The following is a 26,629-nucleotide window of genomic DNA, read 5'->3' on the forward strand; positions in this document are numbered from 1 at the left end:
CCGACATACTGTTTTACTTTAGTCCATGACGCGCTTACCTTCAGGGTCATACTTCACATGAAAACCAAAATAGTTCCAAACGCCAGATCTGAATGAGGGTGGGGGAGGTTCAATTTGCCATGTTGCAATGAGCTTAGCTTCTGTCTTGCTAGCTTGCACTGTGCTCAGTGGATCTGCGCTCGACAGTCTAGGCAGAGTAGTCGAACGCAGATCCACTGAGCACTGAACACAGACAGCATCGTCCGAAGAAAAGTTGATAAAATAAATTTAAAATGTTGTATTGTTCGATACATATGTGTACCGAACCGAAAGCACTGTATCGAACGGTTCAATAACGGTTAATACGAGTATCGTTGCACCCCTAATAGATAGACAGATAGATAGATAGATAGATATTATGCACTTGCTGATTTTATAACCTTAATATTTCTACATTGGCAATACTCCCAGATGTAAACACCATAAAAACAAAAAAAACAATGTAAAGTCGTACATTCTCATGCTGTCACTCAGTTGGCTTTGCACTTACTGGTCCACAAAAAGAAAACACCTACAGGTAGAAGTATAACATCCATTGTGCATGGCTACCACCTTTCTCATTTATTCATGATTTCATGGTGCAAATTGGAACAACAATAACCAGGATCACAGTGCAAGTAGCAGCTGCAATCAGTGCTCCAATCTTACACGCCTTGGCCCTCCTAAATTCTGCCTCTTTCCTCTTGAGCAACGAGTCATAGCCTGGGGTGTAGATGTCCTCCATCCAGTACTCCAGATTATTGGGGTTTAACGACTCCTGGGTCTGATGAAAGACACAAAGACTATAAATAACAATTAGGGATGTTTTCCATTTGGCTTTAAAAAAAACCATTTTTAAATTAAATGCCGTGTTGAGGCTGTTATTTTTAGCATCTGCATGGATGTTAAAATCACCTACAATAATTGTTTTATTGTGAGTGAGAAGTCAGACAGAAACTCTGTGTGAGGTCCAGGTGTACCATCGATGGTAGCAAAGCTGGGGTGGAGGAGGCTGAGCATCAGACTTTCAGATGAGTCTCTAATTCAATGATCCTGGTATCCAGAGCTTCCAATAGGCTTATTGCTATAAACGTCTGAATTAATAGTGAAAAGCTCATATTCTTTAAATTACTTAAAGAGTGAAATTATGTATTTTAAATGTCTAAACTCAAGAATTGCAAATGAATAACCAGAATATCTGTTGTGTGTGTATGCGTGTGTTTGTGTGTGCGCATGCATGTGTGTCTGTGCATGCATGTGTGTCTGTTAGTGTAAGTGAGTGAAAGTGGGGAATTGTTATCAAATGAGCAGGAAAAAAAGTTTTCAATCTTTAACTATTTTATGGGTTTTATTTTAAAACTCTCTGTGTGTTTGTGGGGAGATAAACTATGTCTGACATCAAAATTATCTGTCATTACCATACATTTAAATTCACCACCCATTGCTAATTAAATAGGTCAATCAGGAGCTGGAATTCCAACCGGACCATGCAGCTTGCCTGGTTGGAATACGCCCAAAACTGCACGACCTGCTGGTCAACTGGTCTGCTACCTTTTGAGGCCTCCATAGGTTACCAACCTCCACTCTGGAAGACCACCCAAGCAGCCTTCCTTTGGACGAAGGAGCAAAATAAATGGCTGCCTGACTGGAACAGGACTACTGCACTTCCCTGTACTCGTCCACCTCGGCCTTACACAGAGTTTGTCTGATTTCTCAGACTTTTTATCTGATTTAGTGCTCAGCTCAGATGAAACAATTATTGTGGGTGATTTTAACATCCACGTAGATGCTAAAAATGACAGTCACTCTCCCCCTTTCTGGTAATCGCACGGAACAAATCAATTTTTGCCTGTTCAAAGCACAGCACACACCTCTTTTTCTGGGTCACCCCTGGGTACGATTAAAAAAAACCCTGTATTAACTATGACAAGGATTGTATCTCGGGTTGGAGTAATAGCTGCCTTAAGTGTGCCCCTCTATACGTCCAAAGTTGCAAGACCTCCTCGTGTATGGTCTTAATTTATTTATTTGTCAAAGTACTGTCCTTGGTGCTGAAGACTGAAGAAGTCACTTGATGAGTGACCAAATGTTTCTCCCACTGGAAACGCTACATCCAGATGAACACAATCAACTTTTTGGGACTTGGTGCTGAATATTAATGGCCAGGATGGATTCTTGGCTCCTTTTGGACAATATCATTGTGTGATTGTATTACGAAACAAAACAAAAATTAGATGCTCCAACAGATTTCATTACCCACTACTTCTTGTTGCTTTTGGTGGGATTGAAGTGAAATGGTTTCAATAATACATGCATATTTTTGTGAAGATTTTAAGTGATAAGTATGTAAAACACAAACTATATGAGATAGAAGACAGAATTTAATGAGTGAAAAGAGGTGAGTGGAGAAAAAAATGCTCAGTGGATCATAGAAGGACCCCCAGAAGCCTGAATCTACAGCAGCATGACTAGGGTATGGTTCAGAAATTAAGTTGCTCGACATTTAATAATATGCAATATGTATGCAGAGCCCAGAACTGTACCTGCAGGTCAAGAGCAGTGAGCTGCTTTTCCTTCTTTCCTGAATTGCGTTTGTATTCCTCAATGGTCCAGGATGGCTGGCCACGTATCCCAGCTGATGGACTGGTGAGCCTTACATCAGCGTACAGAGAGCTGTCTTTCATATGGGCCTTGACAGAAGGGTTGAAGTGATGCGGTGAAAAAACCTGCTCAGTCAGGTAGGAATCCTTTGATTGTTTTTGGAGTCGTTGCACTTGGGGGAGCTCATATTGACGCTTTCGATCTGTCTAAGAAAACAGTGAAGGATAAACACAGCAGATTTTAATCACTGCAGAGAAATATTTACAACCTTCTCACAGATATATCATTACGTCCAGATACTTTCAGCACTACTTATGTTCTTTTAAACTTGTTCCTGAGTTAACTTCAATATTCACTCCCTCCAAATGATCGATTTTTAGACACCATTCCTACAAGAATGCTCAGAAAAGTCCTATTCACTTTTCAATTAAATTCAATTTTATTTATAAAGCACCAAATCACCTCATGGTGCTTTATACTGCACGGTCATGACCCCACGATAATACAAAGACAACAGAAAACCCCAACAATCACTTGATCCCCCTTTGAGCAAGTGCTTAGTAACAGTGGAAAGGAAAAACCCAGCTACACACACACACACACACACACACACACACACTACACACACACACACACACACTACACACACACACACACACACACACACTACACACACACACACACACACACACACTTACACCTGATTCCAGGTCTCTCTTGGAAATTAGATCTCAGTGAGATTTTTACCTGGCTGAATAAAGGACTAATAATACCCACGAACCCACTAATGACACACAAAGACACACACGCACACACTGACAATCCCCCCGGCGGTGCGGTAAGGAGACGTCCCTCTGAAACAGCAAGCCAGGACGCAGCCACAGCGCCCCACAAACAACCTGTAGACCCCCGTACCTGGCAGAGTGTGACACAGTGTGCTGTGGAGTGTGAGTGTATATATGGGATGACTATTACTGTATGAAAACTAGAGTGCTGTTGGGTGGGGGACGTGACACAAACACCCCACTGCTGAACAGTAGCACTTACACACATCCCCCAGCCGATGAGAAGAACTTTAAATTGTATTCTGGATTTAACAGGAAGCCAATGAAGGGAAGCCAACACAGGAGGAATCTGCTCTCTGTTTCTAGTCCCTGTCAGGACTCTTGCTGCAGCAATTTGGATTAACTGAAGGCTTTTCAGCGAGTTTTTAGGACGTCCTCATAATAAGAAATTACAGTAGTCTATCCTAGAAGTAATGCAATAATATGAATCCTACAAAAATGAATACTTCAGTTTTGAATATGATTAGTCTATCTCTATTAACAGGCTGCATACTACAGGCTTTTAAGCTGGCAGTAAACCATTGCATAAAAAGCCATCACTTGACCCAGCATCTTAGCTGATTATAGACCAATCTCTAACCTCCCTTTCTCAAAAAATCTCAAAGATTCTTGAAAGAGTACTTGTAAATCAGCCAAACTGATAATCAGAAGAAATAGTATATCAGAAAAGTTTCCCAATTCTTAGTTTCCAAATTATAGAACAGAAACAGTAAAGCATACACATTCTAACGAGCTACGGTGGCATTACCTTACTCTGCAGCAGCACTGTGAGGAATCTTGGAGTCATTTTTTAACCAGGATATGTCCTTCAATGTGCATATTAAACGAATATGTGGGGTTGCTTTCTTGTATTTGTGCAATATCTCTAAAATTAAAAAAACATCCTAACTCAGAGTGATGCTGAAAAACCTTCATGGGAGAATTCGAGGCTATATGAAAACCTTTCAGGTGATTTGAAATGCTGCAGGCAAAGTACTGACAGTGACTGGAAAGAGAGCAAATGTCTCTAATGCTGGCTTCTCTTTATTGGCTACCTGTTAAATCCAAAATCGAATTTAAAATGTTTCTCCTCATACAAATTCTTGAATAATGAGGCCACATCTAATGTTAAAGACTTCATAGTAACATATCACATCACCATATCATAGTACCTACACCCTGCCAGTGATCAGATAATCAGCTGGCCAAAGGTGGAGATAGAAGACACTGACATCAAGTGGCTGGACGAGGATGGACTGAAAGACAGCTAAGAAGCACTGATCATGGCAGCGCAGGAACAGGCTCTAAACACAAGATCCACAGAGGCTGGGGTCTACCACACCAGGCAAGACCCCAAAGATGTGCAACATAACTGGGTGGCCAAAATAATATACAGGAACATCTGTGGTGTTTCCTGGAAGTCAAGGTCAAAATGGGAAACGTCCTCTAGTGTGGTTGAGAATGACAGAGCTAAGATCAGGTGAGAGTTACAGATACAGACACACAAACTGGTGATGGCTAACCAACTGGACATTGTAATGGTGAACAAGCTGAGGAAGACAGTGATCGATGTAGCTATCCTGAGTGATAGCAACATCAGGAAAAAGGAACATGAGAAGCTCAAGAAGTACCAAGAGCTGAGAGATGTCAGCTTCTTCCTCTGCAGCTCTGCCATACGTTCTGTATTCTGTTTCCAGTCCACTTACTATTAAGTCATTCATACTGCAACAGCAACTTCTGTTGTTTGGAGATATTAGAAAACTCTCCTGACATACAATATAGAGATTTCTTAATCCCCTCGATCTCATCCTCAGAGACTCTACCCATCTTTGCTCAGTTAAGATATAAACAAACACAGTTAACCTGTTTAGTTGTTGCTTAGCAGGAAGTTGACAGTTGGCTTGATGTGTCAGCACTAGAGGGAAGCAATAGAAACCTTTGATTGTTACGCTAGTCGGACACCACAAAAGTGTGTTACTGGAGAATGTCAAGCAGATTGTTGATATTAGCCGACTTTGTTGGTTTCTGACGCCAATCAGTTGATAATGTGCAAATGACAAGGCACAGGAGCAAAACACAAGGTGCTTTGTGAAGGGAAAAGTAGGGGCGTCTGCTGTCCACGACCCTAGCCGGTCTGTCTTCTGCAAAAATGGCTGGAGGCTAATAAGGAAGCCTGGTCCTGGGCTATTGAAGCCTGGTTGTGGCCTGGTGGCTGAGCTTGGTGACTGCTGGAGGATCCTGGGCCTGATGTTGGATAAGAAGGCCTGACTGCTCTGATTCATGCCAAAGGTGTTCCATCAGTTAGAGGTCTGCCCAGGCCAATCAGATGTTTCTACACCAGGGTCACCAGTAAGATACAACACACAAGCTTGTTAAGGTGACCAAAATGCAGCCAAGACTAAAACAATGACTGGTTTCTTATACTAACTCCAGTTCAGCATAATGCATGATCTAACATTACCTTCACAAGAAGAATGACAGATACAAATAAAAATGTGCATTTGGTTAAGTAGACGAATATCAGCAGTTATATTTATAAACCTACTGCCCCGATATCTCGTCTGATCATACAAGTGATAACTCCAGGACACAATATACATTCCAGATTGTTTCCCTTTAAAAACTCTCTCATGCTTTGTGAATACAATGTAAAATGATTCCATATAATCTACAAGTGGCATGCAAAATTCTTGTTACTGAATTTGTGTTTCTTTATACAAACACACACACACACACACACACACACATACCTCTTTAACCTTCCGATGCCTATCCTTGTCTCTGTCCTCAGGGTGACAGGAGTAGGACACAGTCCCCCGGTCCTGTAGAGAGTTGGTTATGCTAGCAACCTTCGACTCAGTTGCCATGGGCTCCTCGTTGAGTGAACAGGAAGACCTTCTGAATAGCATGCCTTTCTTCACAGCCTTAATCCCAAGAGTGTTGCTATTACTCCCATCTGAGCAACACCACTCTCCAACATATCCATTGTCTGTTTTCACATTGTGACCAGTGGTGTTGCACTGGTAAACATGAGGTGAAAGAGCAGTACTGTTGAAATGTGGATGTGGGTAGGGTTGAGCCTTTGTCGGTGTGGCATTGGACCTGGATGATGATGATGATGCTTTCTCCCCATGCCTCCCATTGGCCTCAGGCTCCTGGATCTTTTCATCCAGTTTGTTGAGCTTGGAAAGTACCTGGGATATTTCACTGCGAACCCCCGACAGAGACTCCAACTTCTTCTCAATCTCACCAATTCTCCTCACAAGCTTACACACACTTGTTTTGAGCTCATCATCAGTGTTTTCAAGTGAATGGAACAGGCGGTCTACCTTAGACTTGGCTAATTTGACTGTGTTGCATTCAGGGGAGCTGTCACCTTCTGACTTTAATGTTACCTGAGAGAGAGACCCATTACTATTGTAACATGATGACTGAACAACACCCAGAGAGTCACAAACACTCATATCATCCAGAAAACGAAAAATATCACTTATGTCATCACTAATGACCTCACACTCCTCAACTGAGCGTTTCAAACCGTGTCTTTCGCTGTCGTTATACTTAGATTGGTATTCTTTCAGCTTCTTCTGTTCAATCCGCTCAGTTTGTGTTCCAACACTAGAGGCGCTTTCCCCTTCTTGAAAGGATGCATTCTTCGTATTTTTGTCCCCAAACCTTTTGGCTACGTCTCCATTGTCCAGACCCCCGGGTCCCCTACCCATCAGTGATATATCCTTGGGTTTTATTTCAGTACTTTTCTTTGCAAAGCCAGGTGACGCTGATACCTTTTGCATCGGGGTGTGAAAATATTGCTCACTCTCAGTGGTAATAATGTTACACTGATGGTTTTCTTTGAGTGGTCTGCTGCTTTGAAAAATCCTTTCTGAAACAGGAGGGCCCTCTTCTGCGTTGAGACTGAGGCTCTTCATGGGCCATACTGGCTGTTTCCCTGCTTTGTTAATGTGCTTCTTGCTACTAACACACTCAGAGACGGTGGTTGGACCAAAATAAGTTGACACCTGTAAGTCATCCAGGCTCTCGTGCTTCACCCTCCGTCTGTCCTGTAGGGGGGAGTTAAGTGGCGGTTCAAAGTAGGGGTTACTGTAGGGCAGTTCGAAGCTACGGTTGAAGAAGGTAGCAGGCTTACGTAACTCCCTATTGTGGTAACCTTCAGCAGCCTTACTGCCCTGTTTGCACTCACTGGTGATGACCTGCAACAATAACCAAGACAAAGATGGAGTTGGCTTAAAGGCACAATAATGCAGCAATTATTTATCATAACTCGGGGATTAAGAAAGTTTAGAATTATGAAATAACACAATACTACAGAGAAATCTGGGCAATAACTGATTTATAAAATACAAATGGACTAATTTGATCTTCGGTGTAGGGAATCTAGTCACATGATCCATTATGTTACTATTTTTTAGCATATCAATCAACTTTAATTACAAGACAATAGAGGTGTCAGGAACATCTGTATCAATAAACTGTACAAAACCGTATACAAAAGATTTTTATTATACTATGTGTGTGTGTTATTGACAGGACATCGAATCTTTCATGTTTAGTTCGTTTAGAATATTTGGGATGTGAGATTATTAAGATAACACTATTATTCACTAAATCAAAGCAGGTATTGATAATAGTGTGAGAAAATAAGTAAATATTAAAACACTCTCGTGTGTGTTGTACACAAGGTGCCACTTTAGCTCAGTGGGTGAGCAGGAAACCACATGACCGGCGGGCAGCAGCCCAGGGGTAAGTATGACCTGTGGCCTTGTGCTGCATGTCCACCCACTCTCCCACTTTCCTGTCTGTCTTTACTGGTTCACAATTCTAAAAGAAGCAAAACATTTTCGACACGGTCAGTTCAGGGAGCCAGCATATGATTAAGGGTCGCAAAGGGAAAAATGCACTCACTCAGTACTTGCATATTCTTTATAATTTGTCTGTTCAGAAAATGGAGGCTTAGGTTAGCACTTGTTGTTTTTGTGACAATGAATATTTCATTGGGTGGCTGTTACATTTCCTGACACCAGCTGTATTTGTCAGTGTGAGGAATGTTTACTTTGCTAAAGCAGAAGAGTCAAAGTTGAGGAGAAATACTTGTGGTGACATATCATAGTATTGTGTTCTTTGGCTATCAAACTAGTGAGCAGCAAAACATATGATCAAGGCCACCGGCCTCTGGGTCACACTTTGACAACCTTGTATTATTGTTTTTTTTTTTCATCACTGCATTTCAGAGGACATAAATAAAATGCCCATAACATTGCCCTCAAATTTTTAAAAATGTTTTACATATATGTTTATGTGTTTGTGTGCATTTTTGTGTGTCTACAAACACGGGTTAGGGTATAATTTAGTATATTTAAATTGTGAATCTCCAATAGACTATTCAACTCAAATGAAACTCCAATTTCCATTTCGTTTACTAAACTTGTGTACCATCTCATATGTCACCTGGCCGTCTCCCTATAGACATCTGTCTCAGTAATTCCTTTCAACAGCACCCTAAAAACACAAACCTGTGGTGAAAAAGCCACAAAATTGTGAAAATCCTTCTTAAAATCGTTTCTCTTCTGGATGCAAGTGTGAAGAGAGAAGGGCTCTGGATGTCCCATGTTCTGCAGGGACTCCTGGTCAGTGGTGGACTCAGTGTCTATGTCCATAGGAAAGTAGGTGCTCTGCATTTCACAAGGTGGTGATGGTGGACTGCTGCTAGAGTACTGAGGCAGATGATGCAGCTTGTCCAGAGAGCCTGCTCTACATTTCATGTCTTTCCTCATGCCCAGGAGGAAGTTTGGTCCTGAGGAGACAAGAAAGCGCTGCCGGCTGTTGCAATCAGAGGAATTAGCACAGGGAGGGGCGTTCTGAGCCACAGGATGCTGCTGAGAGTGGTGGTGATGGCGCCCTTCCCTGGGGTGATCCATGTGCTCATAACCGATCCCCCTGTCACAGTCCTGATACTTAAGGTGATCACTGTCAGACCTGCAGAACTCCACTGACTGACTCTTGTGAAACGTGGCTCTTTGAACTATAGGAAGCTTATCTTTGGCTATTCCTCCATTCATGTGGATCAAATTGAACATGGTGACAATGTCCGCTGCAACCATGAGCTTTTTGGACAGCGGGTCCTCAGTGGAACAGCGCATCTTGTCCTTGAAGAGGGTGGCTGGGAAGGCAGGGTCCAGGCAGGCTGTGTGGAAGAGCAGGCTGCGGAGCTTGGCCAAGTGCACCAAGTCAAAGCGAGCACACAGAGACTTGCACAGGTCCTGGTAGGACATGGTGGTGTGCTTGGTGTCCAACTCTTCCAGGATCCGAACCAGGAACAGAGAATACTCTGGGAGGGAGTCCATGGCTGCTGGATGGCAGGAAGAAAGAATCGGTTCTTCCTCAGGAGAGGCTTGACACCTGGAAACAACACAGTCAAATGTTCATTCTGTGCTAATCTGGTTTTCTGTGAAATAAGACATATAACAGAATCAAACAGACACAATGCAGACAGGCCACAGTCACAACAACGAATATAATGGACGAAAAAGTTAACACAATTCCTTCCTATCCAATCGATAACCTACATTCTGACAATAACAGCAATAGTGACATATCCGTCAAAATAAATAAATACAAATCAACATTTCACGTTTTTAGTTGTATTCAGGGGCGGATCTACTGCGGTGGCAACTAATCTCTTGTCATCCTTGTGCCATTGTAGTTTTGCATATGACAGTGTTGTCTATTACTGTGAGATTTTAGATTTCAACACTGTAGAAATGGAATGAAGGTGTGCGGTATTAACCCTCTGGGGTCTACGGACACGTCATCGCCTCCAAATCACATGACATAGCAACAAGATGCAGACTGACTGAGTCGTCATTTCAATTTCCTTTGACAGTTCAGACTTCAAACTATATAGTAGTTTTTAAATTGTGTTAATACGCCATGTAAAAACAGAGTTATATATATATAGACAATGCTTTTTTCTGAATACTATCGTCACGTTTTGTGCAAGAAGAAATTGTAAAAACTGCATTTTCTAAGGACAGCACAAAACAACAACATGAACAACAACAACAAAACGTCACTACTTTCCTATTGGTGGGAAAATGTACCATGCCGACCTTAGGAAGGTGAGAGAGTTTTGGGAGTGACGATGGTGAGAGCAAGTGAGCGAGAAAGAGGAGACATCAACAGTATGTTTTGAGATTTGAGAGATTTGTGACATTTAGCGTGTTTGGAGTGTACAGTTAGTGTATACTGTAGTCATTGTTTTGTTTTGTGTGACACTGAGGGCACTGCTGGATGTCACAGTCGCTGCCAAAAAGTCACCAAAGGCAGATTGCAGTGTAAACGCTGTCTCCAGGTGGGAAACAGGAGTGATACACTTCCTGTTGTCATACCTGCAGGTTTCAGGAGTGTGATGTGCTCCTCTGTCTTGTGGTGGACAGAAACTATTTTTTGAAGTGGCACAAATAATTTGTGTGGCATCTTATTGTGACACCTGATTGTTGTGTAATTTTAGTTTTAGTAGTAGGCTCAAATAGTTGTACAGAAAACACAGAGGCATTGGCTGCATCTTTAGAAAAAGTTGTTTATAACTTTATTGTATGCAAAAATTGTGCATAAGTTTTTAAAATTCAGTTTTTGCTAAACATGTTTGTGGCTTTTACAGTAACAAAATACAACTTTCTTCTACTCAGATTTTGTGTTTTTTGTGTGATTTTAGATTATTGTGCCATTATTATACTATGACAGTATGCCAATGAAAACATAACTGTAAATTCAGATTGTGCTGAAATAAAAGATACCACACAAGACAAGGTAAATAATTTTTAAAGGTGAAATACAAAGGTAAAATGAAAAGCAGTCAAAAATGGCCAGTTATACCCTGGCCCTCAATAAATTATGACAAATTAGGTTTAAATTTCAGGTGATAAATATTTTCATGACAGTGTAGATTTTGTGTAAATGTAACCTTGTAACCACGTGGTTATTTCTAATTTAACTAAACCACCTCACGTTGTGTAGATTTCTGAATTTTGTACTTATTGGGCTATGTTTATTTATTACACAGGCTATACAGTACATGAAATCTACATTCACTTGTTTTATGTAACTGATATTTTCCATTTGTTTGGGCTAAAGAAAATAAGAACCCATGAAACGTGTCTATTTACTGCGTTTGACGTATTTTAACCATATATAATGCATATTACAGAATGTATGTAAAGAAATGGCTTTGATTTTGCCACCCCATTTGATTCCTATGCCACCATAAGAAAATTTCTTTAGATCCGCCCCTGGTTGTATTTGTACAAAAATCACTTACACGGACTCACTGTGAACAGAGTTGAGAATCATCTGATCAGCTGGGTGCGGGATCGAAACAGCACGCCGCTCGTTAGAGCCAAAAAACGGGAAAATGAATGGAGGATCATCTGGATGTGAATCCGCAGCGCGCACCCTGCAGCATCCAAAAAACGCCTTCAGCCCGTTACATTATCCGCCAGCCTACAGAGGAGCAAACCAAACCCACACGCATGACCACAGCTAACTGTGAACACAATGACATTTAGTGTCCCGGTTGGTTTAAACGTTAAACACGGATCCACGCTCCTGCCCACGCAGAGCGGGCTGTAGTGAATCCATTGACCTACGTTCTTCCCTCCTGGTTTACTGCTGACTACAGCTGTGATTCTGTCGCGAAGGGCCTGGGTGGAAATTTAAACTGCCTGCTGTGCGAAGCCTGAGTACTATCAAATTAACTGGACACCAACAGCACTGATTTCCGCTTTCAGAGGAAAAGCTTGAGAAGTAACACAAAAACACAAACACGTCTTCACTTAGAAGCAACAATTCTGATCAGCAGCAAGAATTGCATCAGCAGTTTGATTTATCTTATTGCTTTCCAGCAATGTCATCAGTGTTTTTAATGCATTCATCTATTTGTTTGTTTGCATTTCAGTTGAACTTTGCTTAATTATAGCAGATTTTATCTGCCAGAGACCCATCGTTACAGTATTTAATCGCTTCCTTCATGTTGTTTTGCAGTAACAACATCGCTTTGACATGTAACTGTAGCACCCGAAGAACCGCGTTGAAAAGATTCGGGCATTTATTTTGAAGGCGGAGAGTCGTATTTCCGTTCACAGACTGGGTGATGCTGTGGGGTCGCTGCGGTTCTTTGTTTCTACTCAGAATGATGTAACTACACTTAGCATCCGACACAATATGCCGTCTGCGATCTCACACGCGCTATTATTTCACAGGATGCTACACTAGACATCTGTGACTGCTGACCAGTAATCAGTGTAGAAAAATTAATAAATATACAAACAAAAGTGTCATACGTATCTCATTATTATTGAGAAATAGTGCGTTTAGGTTGTTTGTTGCTGTTTTGATTTTTTGTTTTGATTTTAAATCAGTGTGTCACACTAACTTTTGTTCCTTAACCATATGCAGTGTACATTTGATCTGCAGTGGGCTGGTCCAGTAAAACCATTGTACATAACCAATAAACATGAAGCATGCTTGAACAGGAAAATAAATAATATGTATTTTGTGCCGTGCAGTGATCGACATTAGGGTTTGATTAGCACGTAATGTTAAAAACTAAAGTTCTTGTTACATTTAGTGAGCTGTTTTAACTCCATTCTATATTTGAAGTATTTATAAATGTACAAATATTTTTACTTTCTCCGAATTCTCTTTATTTAAATTAGTTTGTACCTTTTAAGATGTCAGTAAGCATAAAATCATCTATTTATTTAAGCTTTTTGCTATTTATGGAGGACAACATGACTGCGGTATGACACAAATGTGGGTGTGTCCTCATCTCCCAGAGGAGTCCAAATTGTCATTAAACAGACCAACAGACAGAAAAAAACATTTTAAAATAAACAACCAAACTATGAGCTGTGATTTAATTACTTAATTACTACTTGATTTAATTACTTTATGATCTCTGTGAAAATTTCTTCCACATCATTTACTGCATATATCACAGCACTCAGGTACTGTAGGTGCAGTGAATGCTTAAACTGTACTGATTGGAATGACATTCAGTGACATTTAGCATACTTTGTTGGGATTTGGCTGGGTTTTGATGAATTCATCATGCTTCCAACTTTTGAGTATTACTTTTCAAACTGAATTAATAAAGACAAGCATCATGTAAAAAAATAAAATAAAACCACACATTGTCTTTGATCATCATTTATGAATCTATGCACTCACATATTAAAATAAATTAACTTAAATCAGTAGTGCCATCTCCAGTCTTGGCAGAGGACAGTGATATAAGGAATAGGAGAACTGACAGCTATTCTTAAAAAAATAAAAATAAAAAATCCATTTACCTATTTGTCTTTTTAAAATTTTGTTTTAAAAACGATTTTGGAAATCGGAAAATGTTTTTTGAAACGAGGTTTTCATTGAGAGTTTAATTCTTTTTTGTGAAATAAATTAATTAATGGATCAATAATTCATCCTTGTTTACAGGAGGTAAACAACACAGACTCAAACACAGGCTGAGATAACACAACTAAGATCACTGAGAACTAAAGAAACCCAAAAACACGAACAACAATAATTAAAGAATTACAAAGACTGAAACACAAATACTGGATCGCAGTTTCAGTACTGTGAGAGTAAAAGTGTGTTTTAAACAAGACTTAAAAACAGCCTGACACTTTTCTGTCACCAAGTGGGTCACAAATCTGGGACACTGTTAACATAAAAATCACACAGCTGCTCAGAGTGATGTCAGGATGCAGGATGGTTGTTTCTCTTTTCTGCTCTCAAATCGTGTACACGTGATGGTGTACCTGTATCTTAAACGTTTCACCCTATATACTCATTGTGTTGACCGACAGCGGTGTCAAGAAGTGTTTGAACCTTTCCTGATTTCCTATTTTTTTACATGTTTATCACACATAAATTGATGATCAGCAAAAAATGTAATTGTTAGACACAAGTCAACACAAAATGCAGTTTCTACCACCAGCATATCTCACTGTTTATAAGTGAATTCTAAATTTACGTGGCGAATTCTAAAATATGAAAAAATGTCAAATTTCAAGATTTACATTTAGTCTTAAAAAAAGACCACTTTCTAGGCTTTTCCAGAATTTTCAGCTGCACGGCACAACCTTTTAATCAAGTTTCAGGCAAAAATGTTCATAAATATAAGAGATACTTAAATCACAGCATAAAATATTTTTAATACTTACATACAGTATTCTTCATAGAAAGTATAATTTTCATTTTATTAAATTAACCATCTATGACACGTCTTTATGCATGAATATACAAACAAATGCATGCATACACAAATACCCAGCTCTCAATCAGCACGGTGAAAAACACTTTCTATTGAAATTTTATTAATCAAACATGGTGCATGTGCAACTAACAAAGAACAGTACAAGAATAATAAAGAATATTTATACCATAAGAAAAAAGTATTGTCAAAACAATGGTATCAATCCACCAACAAATAAAAGCAGACAGCCATTAATTGTAAGGATCATACACGGACATAATCTGAATTCCACAAATGTGAAACAAGTTATAAGATAGCACCATTCAACCAACTGTAAAACACGTTTATCATATGATGATATACACACCAACACGCATGTGTTCTCCCTGACTGTATAAGGGAAATGAACTGGCATTCATACAGCACCTTCTAGTCTTACAGCTAAAAGCATTAAAGACCCCATAAAATTGATCAAGTATTACATTTTTTGGCCATTTGAGAAAAAATATTATATCTGGCTATTTTATCTGGATAATAATCACACTAGTAACTGATGTTCTTTTGAGCACCTTATACTGAGGAAAATAAGTGCTTATAACTTTTGATTGGCAGTTTTAAAGGAGGAAGAAGCAGCACCAGTGAGGTTTGAACAGGCTGAACAGAATTGTCAGCGGTGTCTACAACAAATACTGGTTCTGACTTGTGTTTGGCTGTATATGCAACTATACAGGTTAACTAGCATCAGGTCTTGGTGCATCTAATCAGATACTGCTAGTGAAATGGTTATATTCTTGCGCCTGATCACTACAGGCAGTTTAAATGATTGAATTGTAAAATCTTACTATCAAACTAAAAAAAGATTAGCTGACCTAATTCCTTTGCACAACTTTATAAAAACAAAAACTACCAGGATCAAAATTGACAGCAACTGCTATCACAACTAGAGATCAATGAGGTACATGAACGCTACGGCGAGGGGAAGCCAGGACTTTAGGTCGGGACGAGATATTGTGATCCCCACCCTCTGAGATGGATACCAAGCCCCCCCCAAAAAACTGATGCGTTCAAGGTGTTCAGTATGGCAGCTGGAAAACTGGACCCTTTTGGTCGATTACCAAGAATACGTGAAGTACGCTCTCAAGGTGTGACCATCACCAAAACCAACCAGCTCTGAATATCTCAGGCGGCAGTAACTTGAGAAAGAAGAAGAGCAAGTAGAGGAACCATTTTGGAAGGCACAGAGGCACTAATCATGTCTGCACAGGAACAAGCAAGATTGATAGAGGCTGGGATCTACCACACCAGGCAAGACCTCAGGTGCAGGCTGTGCAAAGAGGTCCCAAGATGCTAGCAGACAGGGCATGCATGGAATGCCACAACCGCAGGCTGGCATAGTATACAGGGATATCTGTGCCAAATATAGCCTAAAGTCCCAAGGTCAAAATGGAATACCCCCCTTAGGGTGGTGGAGAATGACTGAGCGCAAACCAAACACTGCCAGAGCCCCAGAATTTGTTTTCATCATTATCTGCTACATTAGCTTTCCACACCCGAGTAAGATCAGTGTGTCTTCTATTATAAGCTGGAGTGATTCAGTAGAGTTCTACAGTATTTTACAATGGCTCCTGATCATAGGCACATATTACAGTAATTTATTAATACTTACATAATGTTACTTAAACATTAAAAAAGTGACCAATGATTTGAAATCTGCTATATAACAGAAACAATACAAAAGAAGGAGAGGGGAAAGTTCATGCTTACTCTGAATCACATGTTATTTAGTGGACCTGCCAGGTTATTATATAACACACATTTGTCAGTTGCTGCGTACAATAAAGTTTGTTCTTTGTTTTTGTCTACAGCAAGTAAAATATCAGATATTTTCTAATGTGCATTAAAATTACAAGCTAAATATTCTTGTTTCCAGTATACATTTATGTATACTTACCTTTTTTTGTTTTAAATAAAAAAAACACCAAAGAATTTCTGTAGATTATTTATCAGTATTATATAACATTTAAAAGGGAGTATGTGCTTTTGGTTATTAGCGCTTGTGCAGTATTTTGTTGGCATAAAAGACCCGACAGGTTTCACAGCATCGTTGGTACCACCTCATGTCCTGACAAAGGTCTTTATCCCGGATCACATGACAGTACACTGTCCACCTGTCCCCCAAGCACTTGTAGGTCAGAGCAGCTGTTGGGGTGGAAGAGAAGAAAGCAGCAATTCAGTATATTTAGCAGATGTGAGAGTCTTGTTAAATGTTAATAAAAGTGTACTTCATTAGCAATGCCTTCCCAGCAATCAATCGTATCTTTTTACCAGTGTGACAAATTGAGTGGGATCATTCCATTTTTGTTCTAACAATGTTCTCCTAAGCATTTCTTTTAATTCCCCGTTATACTACTTTTGCTTGTAATTAAATTATATTGCCAAAAATGTTAACCCACCTAAATAATTGATGTTCTAATCACTTCCACATAACCACAAGCGTGTAAAGTTAAGCAGCTAGGCATGTAGAATGCTTCTACAAACAGGAGTTCATTGAATTCCAGCATGGTGCTGTGATGCGATGCCACCTGTGCATCCCATCACAGGTGGCATCGCATCACAGTACCATGCTACTAAATATTCCACAGTTAGTGGCAAAGCAGAAGTGACTGTGAATGACAGCAACTCAGCCATGAAGCGGTAGGCCAGCATCCAAGGTCAGTGGATACTGAGGCACATAATGCGCAGGGGTAGCCAATTTTCTGCAAAGTTGTTACAGACCTCTAAACTTCATGGGGTCTTCAGATTAGCTCAATAACAGTTTGGGTTTCTATGGTCGAGCCTTACACCACCAAGTGTAGAGCAGTAGAGGCGTGTTCTCTGGAGTGTTGAATCACGCTTCTCCATTTCAGGTTACCAGCTTTGTTGGAACAGTTTGGGAATGCCTCCTTCCTGCTCCAACATGACTGTGCACCAGTGCAAAAAGCAAGGTCTATAGAAACATTCGCAGAGCTAGTTTGGTGTGGAAGAACTTAACCGAGTCCTGACATCAACCAGATAGAACACTTTTAGGAACTAGAGCATATACTGAGAGCCATGCCTTCTGTTTTACCTGAAAAATGAGCTTCTGAAAGAATAGTTAAACCTCCACCTTCCACCTTGTGGAAAGCCTTCACAGAGGAGTTGAAGCTATTATAGCTGCATAGGGTAGGTCAACATCGTGTTAAATAAAGAATGGACTGTCACTCAAGTACATATGCATGTAGAGATGGAATTGAGAACCGGTTCCCAGTCGTCCAACTCCTTGGAACTGCTATCAGTCTTATTTACCGGTTCAATTTGCATATGCACTACAATCAGCTGATTTCAATTCTCACTGGCTCAGGCTACAGTATGGATGGGAACATAACTTTCATTTTTATTGCACAAATGGATAAGAGCATGGTAAAGTGGAAATTGTATCCAGGACAGAAACAACTCCATTATGCTGCAAACACACATTTGGCTCTTTGCAAGCATCTGGACAGGCAGCATGCTAATGCTAAGTTAGCCAGCTAGCATGCTAACGCTTAGCTAGCCAAGAACCCAGAGTGACGCTAGAGCCGAGTGTTTGCTGACACTAGCCCAACAGCCAGACGCTGAACTTCAACAGGTAACACAAATAAAAGAGCAGTCAGTTGCAGACTCTTTATGCTTAGAACTTTCCTTTTAGCTAAAGCAAATAATTAGGGCTGGATCAGGTAACTCTGAATCCTCCCTTAGTTATGCTGCAACAGGTGTAGGCTGCGGGGGGATTCCCATGAGTATTTCTTCGTCAGTCACCTTTCTCACTCAAAATGCGTTAATACAGTGGTTCCCTAACTTTTTTTGCTAGGCCCCCCTTTGTTTTACAAGAAAAATGTTCGCGCCCCCCCACCACCTGGGAACATATTTGGCGATGCTTCATCTCCTGCTTTGCTTTTGTGTGGGAGCCCCGTACCGTTACGCCCCCCCTGCAATGGCTCTGCGGGCCCCACACTTTGGGAACCTCTGCGTTAATAGACCTCTCTGCATTGAATCGTACTTATTATTAATCTCTGTCTCTCTTCCACAGCATTAGTTTTGTCCTGTCTTCCTTCTCTCACCTCAACCAGTCATGGCAGATGGCCCCGCCCCTCCCTGAGCCTGGTTCTGCCGGAGGTTTCTTCCTGTTAAAAGGGAGTTTTTCCTTCCCACTGTCGCCAAAGTGCTTGCTCATAGGGGGTCATATGATTGTTGGGTTTTTCTCTGTGTGTATTATTGTACGGTCTACCTTAGTGCCCTGAGGTTGTTGTGATTTAGTGTTGTATGAATGAATTGACACAGGGGGTGGGTAGAATGGGGCTGTCATGGTGGGAGAATGAATACACACACTGGAATATATTTTGTTTTTGTTTTTTTTGTGAGGACCTTCACTGAGATTCCTCTTACCCCTAGGTTTCACTAAGAACAAACAAATACTCTAACATAAACAACCCTAGCATAAATCTCATTCTAAATGTTATCTTAACACCAGGCTTTAATCGTCATACATGAGTAAAACCTGGTGAGAGCCAGTCATAAAGTTCTTTTTGCATCTTGCATTTTTAGCATCTCTACAATAACTGATGTTTTGTTCAAATCAATTTTATTTAAACAGCACCAAATCACAACATCAGTTGCCTGAAGGCAAGGATGGTATTATAACCAGTTATTATAAATAAATAAATGTTGCAGTGAACACAAACACAAATTTCTGTTTATTTTTCCAAAAACTATCATAATTAATCTATGAAACACATTTACATGCAAGTTTAATTCTGACTTTTCTGTATATTTATTTAGCAAGCAAATTACTCAACAGACCTTAATCATTTGTAAATTGTGCTTGTGCCTCAGAGAAAGTGTTCCAGTTCTTTAAATTACAAAGCAGCTGTTTTCTTAGTGTTCTACAACTTGAGGAAGCTTTAGCTGTTCAGTAGGTAAAGGTGAATCTGTACAGTGTGCAACATCTCTTTATCCTTTAAAAATGCAAACTGCAGTTGCGATCAGTGTCTCACCTAGCCTAGGGGAGGTGATGGTATTCGCATTAATTTTCTCATCACAGTTCCCACTGTGACAGGATCGATATGTTGGTGGTCTCAGCATCACAGAGCAGTTGTTACCATGTCGACCGGTCACTTTGTGCATACACTGAACCACCCGTGACTGCAGTCCCTTTCCACAGGATGATGAGCACTGAAACAGCAAATGAAAAGTGCCAGTTTGCTGAGGTTTTACTAAACTTGGTTGATTTTTAAATGGAACAGTAAAATTATCATTTTACAGGTGAGAACTCTTAAGAGCAAGGAAATACTACAGTAGGAATTAATTTATTCATCTTTTAACAGCATTGTTTTAAACAGAGGTAGATTATTTCAAACACTTATTCCTGAGGCTATAACACAGGGTGAATAGTCTACACATTCTACCATGGGAGGGAGAGATTCATTTGGCAATGATTTATGTACTTCACTGCAGAAGTATATCTGTTGTTGTCATTTTCATATATACACATATTAACCTTGAGCATGATGACGAGGAATGAGGAATAATTTCCTTAGGGATTAATAAAATATTCTGATTCTGATTAAAAATGTAAAGTGCATTAAAATTATAAATGAAAATCAGGATAGAGTCAAGAATCAAGATTTAGCCAACTTCAACGTTATACAATAATAAGAATATTAAGATTAAGAACCGGTTCACAGCAGTTGTAAGTCTGCTTGCCTATGGATCCTACTTATAGGTTCCACTTGTGCTAAAATCAGCTGATTTCAGTTTGTGAGCCAGAAGTGAAAACTAGTGGTGCAGTCTACAGCGTGGATATAGACATCACTTTACAAAAGGATGAGAGTACAATGGTAAATTGCAAACTGTCCCCAGAACAGAAACAACCACATTATACTGCTATAACTTTAGATCTTTACTCCGAAAGTTGATTCTGTTCATCTGGACGTAGCGTTTCGTCATCATCCAGGTGACTTCTTCAGTCTCAGCTGACTGCAGGTTTCCCCAATCTTATAAACAGTACATTTGCATAATGACTGAAACCAGCCCACTGAAGGAACAATGGGCTGGGAGGGTTTTTATGTGTATGTGTATATATATGTGAATTTGCTTTTGTCATACCTTGGACCAGTCTCCGGTTTTCCATTCGTAACATTTGGAGAAGTCCTCACAATATTCTTCTTGAGTTGGCTGGGACAATGGATCACACAGACCCTGAGGGTTTGTACACAACACTGTACGTCTGCGGACACCTTGACCACAATTTGATGAACACTGGAGAAAAGAATAAGACTGAAATGTCTTGATGCAGTCTCAATCATCCAGGTAAGTAAATCTCCAAAAGTTGATTCTGTTAGATTAAAATCCAAGGGTTTTTTGATCCTACGCTACCTAAAGGAGCTGACATGAACATTTGCATTCTTGACACTGCAGCAAAATTACATCTGAAGGAATCTGGCAGATGCTTACAGAAAAAGGGCGCATCATACACCAAATGAGGTAACTTCCAAATATTCTGGGTGAGGAATTTGATTCAGTTTTCAAATCAGTACACCTCTTACAGGATGCACTTAATCTTACAGATTAAATACATCCGGTATACTCTTAAGGGCTCTTCTTACAGTTTCATGTTTTCTCAAAATTAAAGTACAGAAAGTGTGCATGTGCCATACCTTGGACCATTCTGAAGCCTCCCACGCTGTGAGGCAAAGGCGGCCCTCGCAGCCCTGTAAAACAGGAGGTTTTCCTCCTTGGCAGTACAGGTCCCTGGTGTGGATGACTGAACCATTCTGTAGGTGGTAAAGACACAACACCTCCCTCTCCTGATGACCTTTACCGCAAGTGACAGAACAAGGCCCCCACTCACGTGTCATCCACCTGTGAAAAATATCAGTTGTTTACTTTTTGAGTTCATTCATACCAATGAATTGCAGAACAAACAAGGATGTAACTTCTGTGATGTTATCCACTGGTTAGAGCAGTGTTTCCCAACCTTTTGGAGCCACACCACATATTTCACATTATAAAAGTCACAGGCAAGGCAAATTTATTTGTATAGCACAATTCAACAACAAGGTGATTCAAAGTGCTTTACAGAGACAATTAAATGAGGGCACAGCATCAAACAAAGATGTCACAGAAAGCATATTGATCATTTTTCCCTGTGCACCAGGCGTAGTGGATTTGGTTCGGTTTGTCCCCAGTATACCTTTTTTGCTTTCTTCTGACCACTGCTCATACTAGGGTCTTCATCTGAGTCAGTCTTCTCCAGGACTCAGGTCAGACTGAACACTTTTTCTTTTCAAATACAGTGGAACCCCGACTTACGAAATTAATTTGTTGCAGAGGGTCTTTCGTAAGTCACAATTTTCGTAAGTCGAAGCACCTTTTTCCGTCGCCTTTTGAGTGAGGCGATGCTGGCTGAAGACGAAGTTCTTGGTGGAAGAGGAGGTGGCGGAGGTTGAAGAAAGCATACACGTACGTGTGCATGTCCATAACATTATTGAATTTAATTTTTTTATTTTTTTATTTTCTATTTTATCTATTTCATTACGCGGGCATTTTGCCGTACCACGGGCAGAAATATTGCCATTAAGTGCCTTCGTAACTTGAATTTTTCGTTAAATGGGGTCTTCGTAAGCCGGGGTTCCGCTGTATTTATGGTAAATGGCCTGTATTTATATAGCGCTTTACTAGTCCCTAAGGACCCCAAATCGTTTTACATATCCAGTCATCCACCCATTCACACACTGGTGATGGCAGCTACATTGTAGCCACAGCCACCCTGGGGCGCACTGACAGAGGCGAGGCTGCCGGACACTGGTGCCACCAGGCCCTCTGACCACCACCAGTAGGCAACGGGTGAAGTGTCTTGCCCAAGGACACAACGACCGAGACTGTCCAAGCCGGGGCTCGAACCGGCAACCTTCCGATTACAAGGCGAACTCCCAACTCTTGAGCCACGATTGCCAGTAATAGCAATATTTATCTATTGCTATTACGCACTGCGTCGTCTTACGGCGTGACTCATTTAATTAGAACAGGTAGTTGTACTGCCCTCTAGTGGAAGAGAATGTAAGTGTTTTGCCCATCACGCTGATCGCTTACAGTACTAATCAGGTGGAACCAGATGATCTTCCATTGCACACCTGATCATGTTTCACGGCACACCTGTGGGCTCTAATACTGGGTTATAGAATATCCATTGTGAAACCTTGAACTGATCATTTCTGTCATCACTCGGGTGAAGTTATTTTCCTAAATTACAAAACTACCAGCAGCATCTAGTGCTCTGAAAATGCAATTACAATGACACCTCGGTGGAGAAAAAAAGTAGATTGTGTTATCTCACCAGGATTGGGGCTATTGGGCCCCACCGTGAATAAGGGTCAGACACAGGGTAGGGACTCCATTGTCCGCAGTTGGGTCACTTTCCTACTGTGGGATTTCCATGTGTATGTGGGAAATAGCCCCATGGTTAGTGAGGGCACACTGTGAAAGTCTGGAAGAGACCCTGGTCTGTGAGAATTCCCACTTCTAGCAAAGCTTCAACAGCATGCAAGTTGGGAGACTGGGGCCATTGAGTCTGAGTGGACCATGATCCATACCTGCACTGTCAGAGCTCTGTCCCCAAGCTCTATAGAGCTATAACGGTTAGTGATGGTGATGGAATCGAGAACCGAATTGCCAGCCTATATCTATCCTGCTTATCGGTTCGTGCACTCTCACTATGATAAGCTGATTTCAGTTCGCGTGTCGGAGGAGTACAATAACTGCGCGGTTTCCAGCATGGATATGGACATTACTTTTTTTTATTGCACAAATAACAAACAAAAAAACAAGCGCGGTAAAGTGGAGACTGCTTCAGGACAGAAACAACTGCATTATACTGTTAACAAAATTTCGGCTCTTTGTGAGCACCTGCACAGACAGCATGCTAATGCTAACCTAGCCAAGAACCCAGAGTGATGTTAAAGCTGAGTAAATGCTGACCCCAGCCCACTACTGTGATAAAGTGAGCCATCCATCTAAAGTCGAATCACCATAGTGATCGCTGTGAAGCCTCTTTGTGCTGGTTTTCATCTTTGAAAACAAACAGGACACAAAAAGAAATTACTTCAACATCTTATTGTGCTTCATAGTGCAATGAATGCTCCTAAACCCCCCAAAACTTTGACCTATTGATAACCAACTCTGTATAGCACTTTGGTCATCCTGTGTTGGTTTTTAAATGAGCTTATAAATAAATCGTTTGATTGACTGAACGAACTACAGTCTGAATATGGCCTAAAAATGATTGAGAAAATGAAGTATGACCCGAGATTTCGTGTCTTTACTGAGTTTTTTAGGAAAGTATACGTATTTTGTTATTTGTATCTTCTGTTATGTTATTATTACAACTACATCATCACTGCTGTAACAAAAAAATTTCTAAAAATGGGCTAAATAATGTATATGTATTATGTCATACTGTATCATACTGTGGCTATTTGTTTGTGTGTGTGTGTGTGTGTGTGTGTGTGTGTCTCACCGGTACTGGCAGGGGTGAGTGTTGCAGAGACGTACTTGCGGTTGCGGTCGGTTTTCAGGTTGACAGTAACTATTGTTGACAACCTCCATAGTTTTGTTGACTATCCTCATACATGAAACCACTGTCCTCCTCTCTCCTGTACAAAACACACACAGACATACATACAAACACACATATGTGTAAGTGCTATACCTTATCCCACCCGTTATAAAATACCAGAAAAGAGCAGGGAATAAGAATTTTTTTATCCCATTTCTGCTGAGGTACCCATAAAAATCAGAGTGGCTGAGAGAATTGAGTGAGGGACTTAAGGGGGAAAATGCAACACCTTTTTAATAACACCATATTAACTACTTTATATTGCAAAGTAGTGTCTGAGTTTTAACTAGTTGGACTTAGTGCTTAGTGCTTTTCTAGTCTATTGGAGCACTCATAGTGCTTCATGCAAGATGCCACATTCCCCCATTCACCTACAGTGATACTAGAATTTTACTCTACAGCAGGGGTCGGCAACCTTTCTGATGACGAGTGCCATCTAAAGTTTCCTCAGAGGTCAGTGTGCCATATGATTGCATTAGCAATAAATTTAATAACGCTCTATATTAACAGTTACACTATATAGAACCACTTTATAGAATCATATTTGTTTGCAGATGTTGGCAGCTATCAGCGAATAGTTATCAGCTATTTTGAAACAAATTAAGACTTTTTATCCATAACAGCAAATGAACTGTACAACAGAAAATGCAAATGCTATTTATGGTCTCCTCACAACAATGATAAGAAAAATAAACTGAGCCAATATGGCATGTCTGAGGAAATTTTAGATGCACTCATCAACAGAAAGGTTGCCTACCCCTGGTCTAAGAGAAACGTCACTCATCCAAGTGACTTCTTCAGTGTCAGCTAACTGCAGGTTTCAATGCAGGAGAGAAGAAAGACAACTGCCATCACAGTGAAAACCCTTAGTGATCCCGTATGTGTCAGGAGAATCGGAACAGTTGAGTTCATTTTGTCTAAACACAGAGTCTCTGTGGCTTTCAAACCCCTAAACATGCTGCGCAGAAAATTGGTCCACCACAAGGATCGGGTCCCCCGACACAAACAGAGTAATGTAGTGTACGCTGTTAAGTGCAGGAGGATTGCCAGGATTTATACATCGGGGAAACCAAACAACCTCTGGCGAAGCGAATAGCACAACACAGAAGAGCCACCTCGTCAGGCCAGGACTCCACAGTTTGTTTACACCTACAGGTCAGTGGACACTCTTTCAATGATGAGGATGTAACATCCTGGACAGGGAGGAACGCTGGTTTGAGGGCGGAGTCAAGGAGGCCATTTATGGTAAAATGACCTTCTCTTTGGAGTAATTAAGTAACATATTGCATTGCTTTTAAGGAAAGTGTAATATCTGTACTACATTAATTTTGAGCAGTGACCCTAACACAGATCACAACAACATGGGGAAATACCTCCAACATGCACAAACCTTTCACAAATAAGCCAGTAAGAACCAAATGAGAATCAAAGAAATCAAATCAATAGGTGATTTCAATAATTGAATCGTTATTGCTAAATTCTTATCAATTTCCATCCCTACCTGCTCATCTGTTTCCTATTTCCAAATTCATCTCACAATATTTCTAACATTGGCTACAAGTTCCACTTATTTCTCTTCTGGCCTGCTTCTAATTAATGACCTGCCTATTTTGGATTCATCCCTCTGGTTATTTTTGTCTGTATGGGCTGCATCCCCGTTGACAAAACTCGAGCCAGTTTTTTTATCCTTCCAATGTGTCCTGCCTAATTTGGGTCTATCAAGTCTACAGTACACACATATGTTGTCATGGTTATGAAGGTTTACGCACTGTCTTGATTTGGTGGAGTGTCTGGTTTTGTTTTATTTTGAATTAATTTTGTAAATGTATTCATCAATTGAATCGTGTTTTTGTTTTCCTTAGTTCCTGGTTATAGTTTTGTTTATATAGTTCTTTGAGCATTTTCCTGATCAGTTATATTCCCAGTTCCTGGTAGTTTGGAGTTTAGCTTCATCCTTTTGTGTCAGTTCCCCTGTATTACTTCATTTTTGTTTGTTTCACAAAGCAAACCAAATAAAGTAGAGCGCTTACCTCCTCCACAATGGACATTACAGTCTTGCCAGCTGCTATGTGTCCAGATGTAGAGATACTCTGGTTCCCTTTGTTCCTCACTGCTCCTGTTCTGACTTGTGTTTAAAGACACTGTGTACTCATAGTGGATTCCATAGCTCTGGTCATGAAACAGCAGCACCTGTTAATATGACATAGAAGGGTTGAAAGACAAGGGAAGTTGTACCTATAGCTT

The 26,629-nt window shown here is 40.4% G+C and overlaps 2 protein-coding genes across 6 annotated transcripts in view; both read right to left on the reverse strand.

Annotated features, from left to right (window-relative positions):
• Positions 1-296: 296 nt before the first annotated feature.
• On the reverse strand, positions 297-14,557 carry minar1 (membrane integral NOTCH2 associated receptor 1). 2 transcript variants are annotated; one of them, XM_040002146.1, is made up of 5 exons: positions 11,789-14,557; positions 8,975-9,860; positions 6,194-7,654; positions 2,562-2,825; positions 297-802 (listed from the first exon to the last, which is right to left on the reverse strand). In XM_040002146.1, exons 2-5 carry the CDS (start codon positions 9,803-9,805, stop codon positions 605-607), a joined length of 2,754 nt encoding a protein of 917 aa, XP_039858080.1. In that variant the 5' UTR covers positions 9,806-9,860; positions 11,789-14,557; the 3' UTR covers positions 297-604. The 2 variants fall into 2 exon arrangements, with proteins under 2 accessions (XP_039858080.1, XP_039858079.1); XM_040002145.1 differs by having other exon boundaries at positions 11,779-14,557.
• A 97-nt stretch (positions 14,558-14,654) lies between these two features.
• Positions 14,655-26,629, reverse strand: part of adamts17 (ADAM metallopeptidase with thrombospondin type 1 motif, 17) — a 112,299-nt gene continuing 100,324 nt past the window's right edge. For all 4 annotated transcript variants that reach the window (XM_040002140.1, XM_040002141.1, XM_040002143.1 and 1 more), the window contains 6 exons: positions 26,416-26,575; positions 24,287-24,422; positions 21,429-21,633; positions 20,878-21,030; positions 19,767-19,944; positions 14,655-16,914 (listed from right to left, as the gene is read on the reverse strand). In XM_040002140.1, coding sequence (XP_039858074.1) covers positions 16,763-16,914; positions 19,767-19,944; positions 20,878-21,030; positions 21,429-21,633; positions 24,287-24,422; positions 26,416-26,575 — 984 coding nt within the window. In that variant the 3' untranslated portion in view covers positions 14,655-16,762. The remainder of the gene's footprint in view (positions 16,915-19,766; positions 19,945-20,877; positions 21,031-21,428; positions 21,634-24,286; positions 24,423-26,415; positions 26,576-26,629) is intronic.

Source organism: Simochromis diagramma, unplaced genomic scaffold, assembly GCF_900408965.1.
Source record: "Simochromis diagramma unplaced genomic scaffold, fSimDia1.1 OVJJ01000430.1, whole genome shotgun sequence".
Lineage (NCBI taxonomy): Eukaryota > Metazoa > Chordata > Actinopteri > Cichliformes > Cichlidae > Simochromis > Simochromis diagramma.

Bases quoted from the DNA above. Each gene is read 5' to 3' on its own strand.
- minar1 (XM_040002145.1), bottom strand. From the start codon at position 11,810: ATGATTCTCAACTCTGTTCACAGTGAGTCCGT. The intron at 9,861-11,778 runs GTAAGTGATTTT...TGTTGTTTCCAG, and splicing joins TCTGTTCACAGTGAGTCCGT to GTGTCAAGCCTCTCCTGAGG. The intron at 2,826-6,193 runs GTATGTGTGTGT...CTGTTTTCTTAG, and splicing joins GGCATCGGAAGGTTAAAGAG to ACAGATCGAAAGCGTCAATA.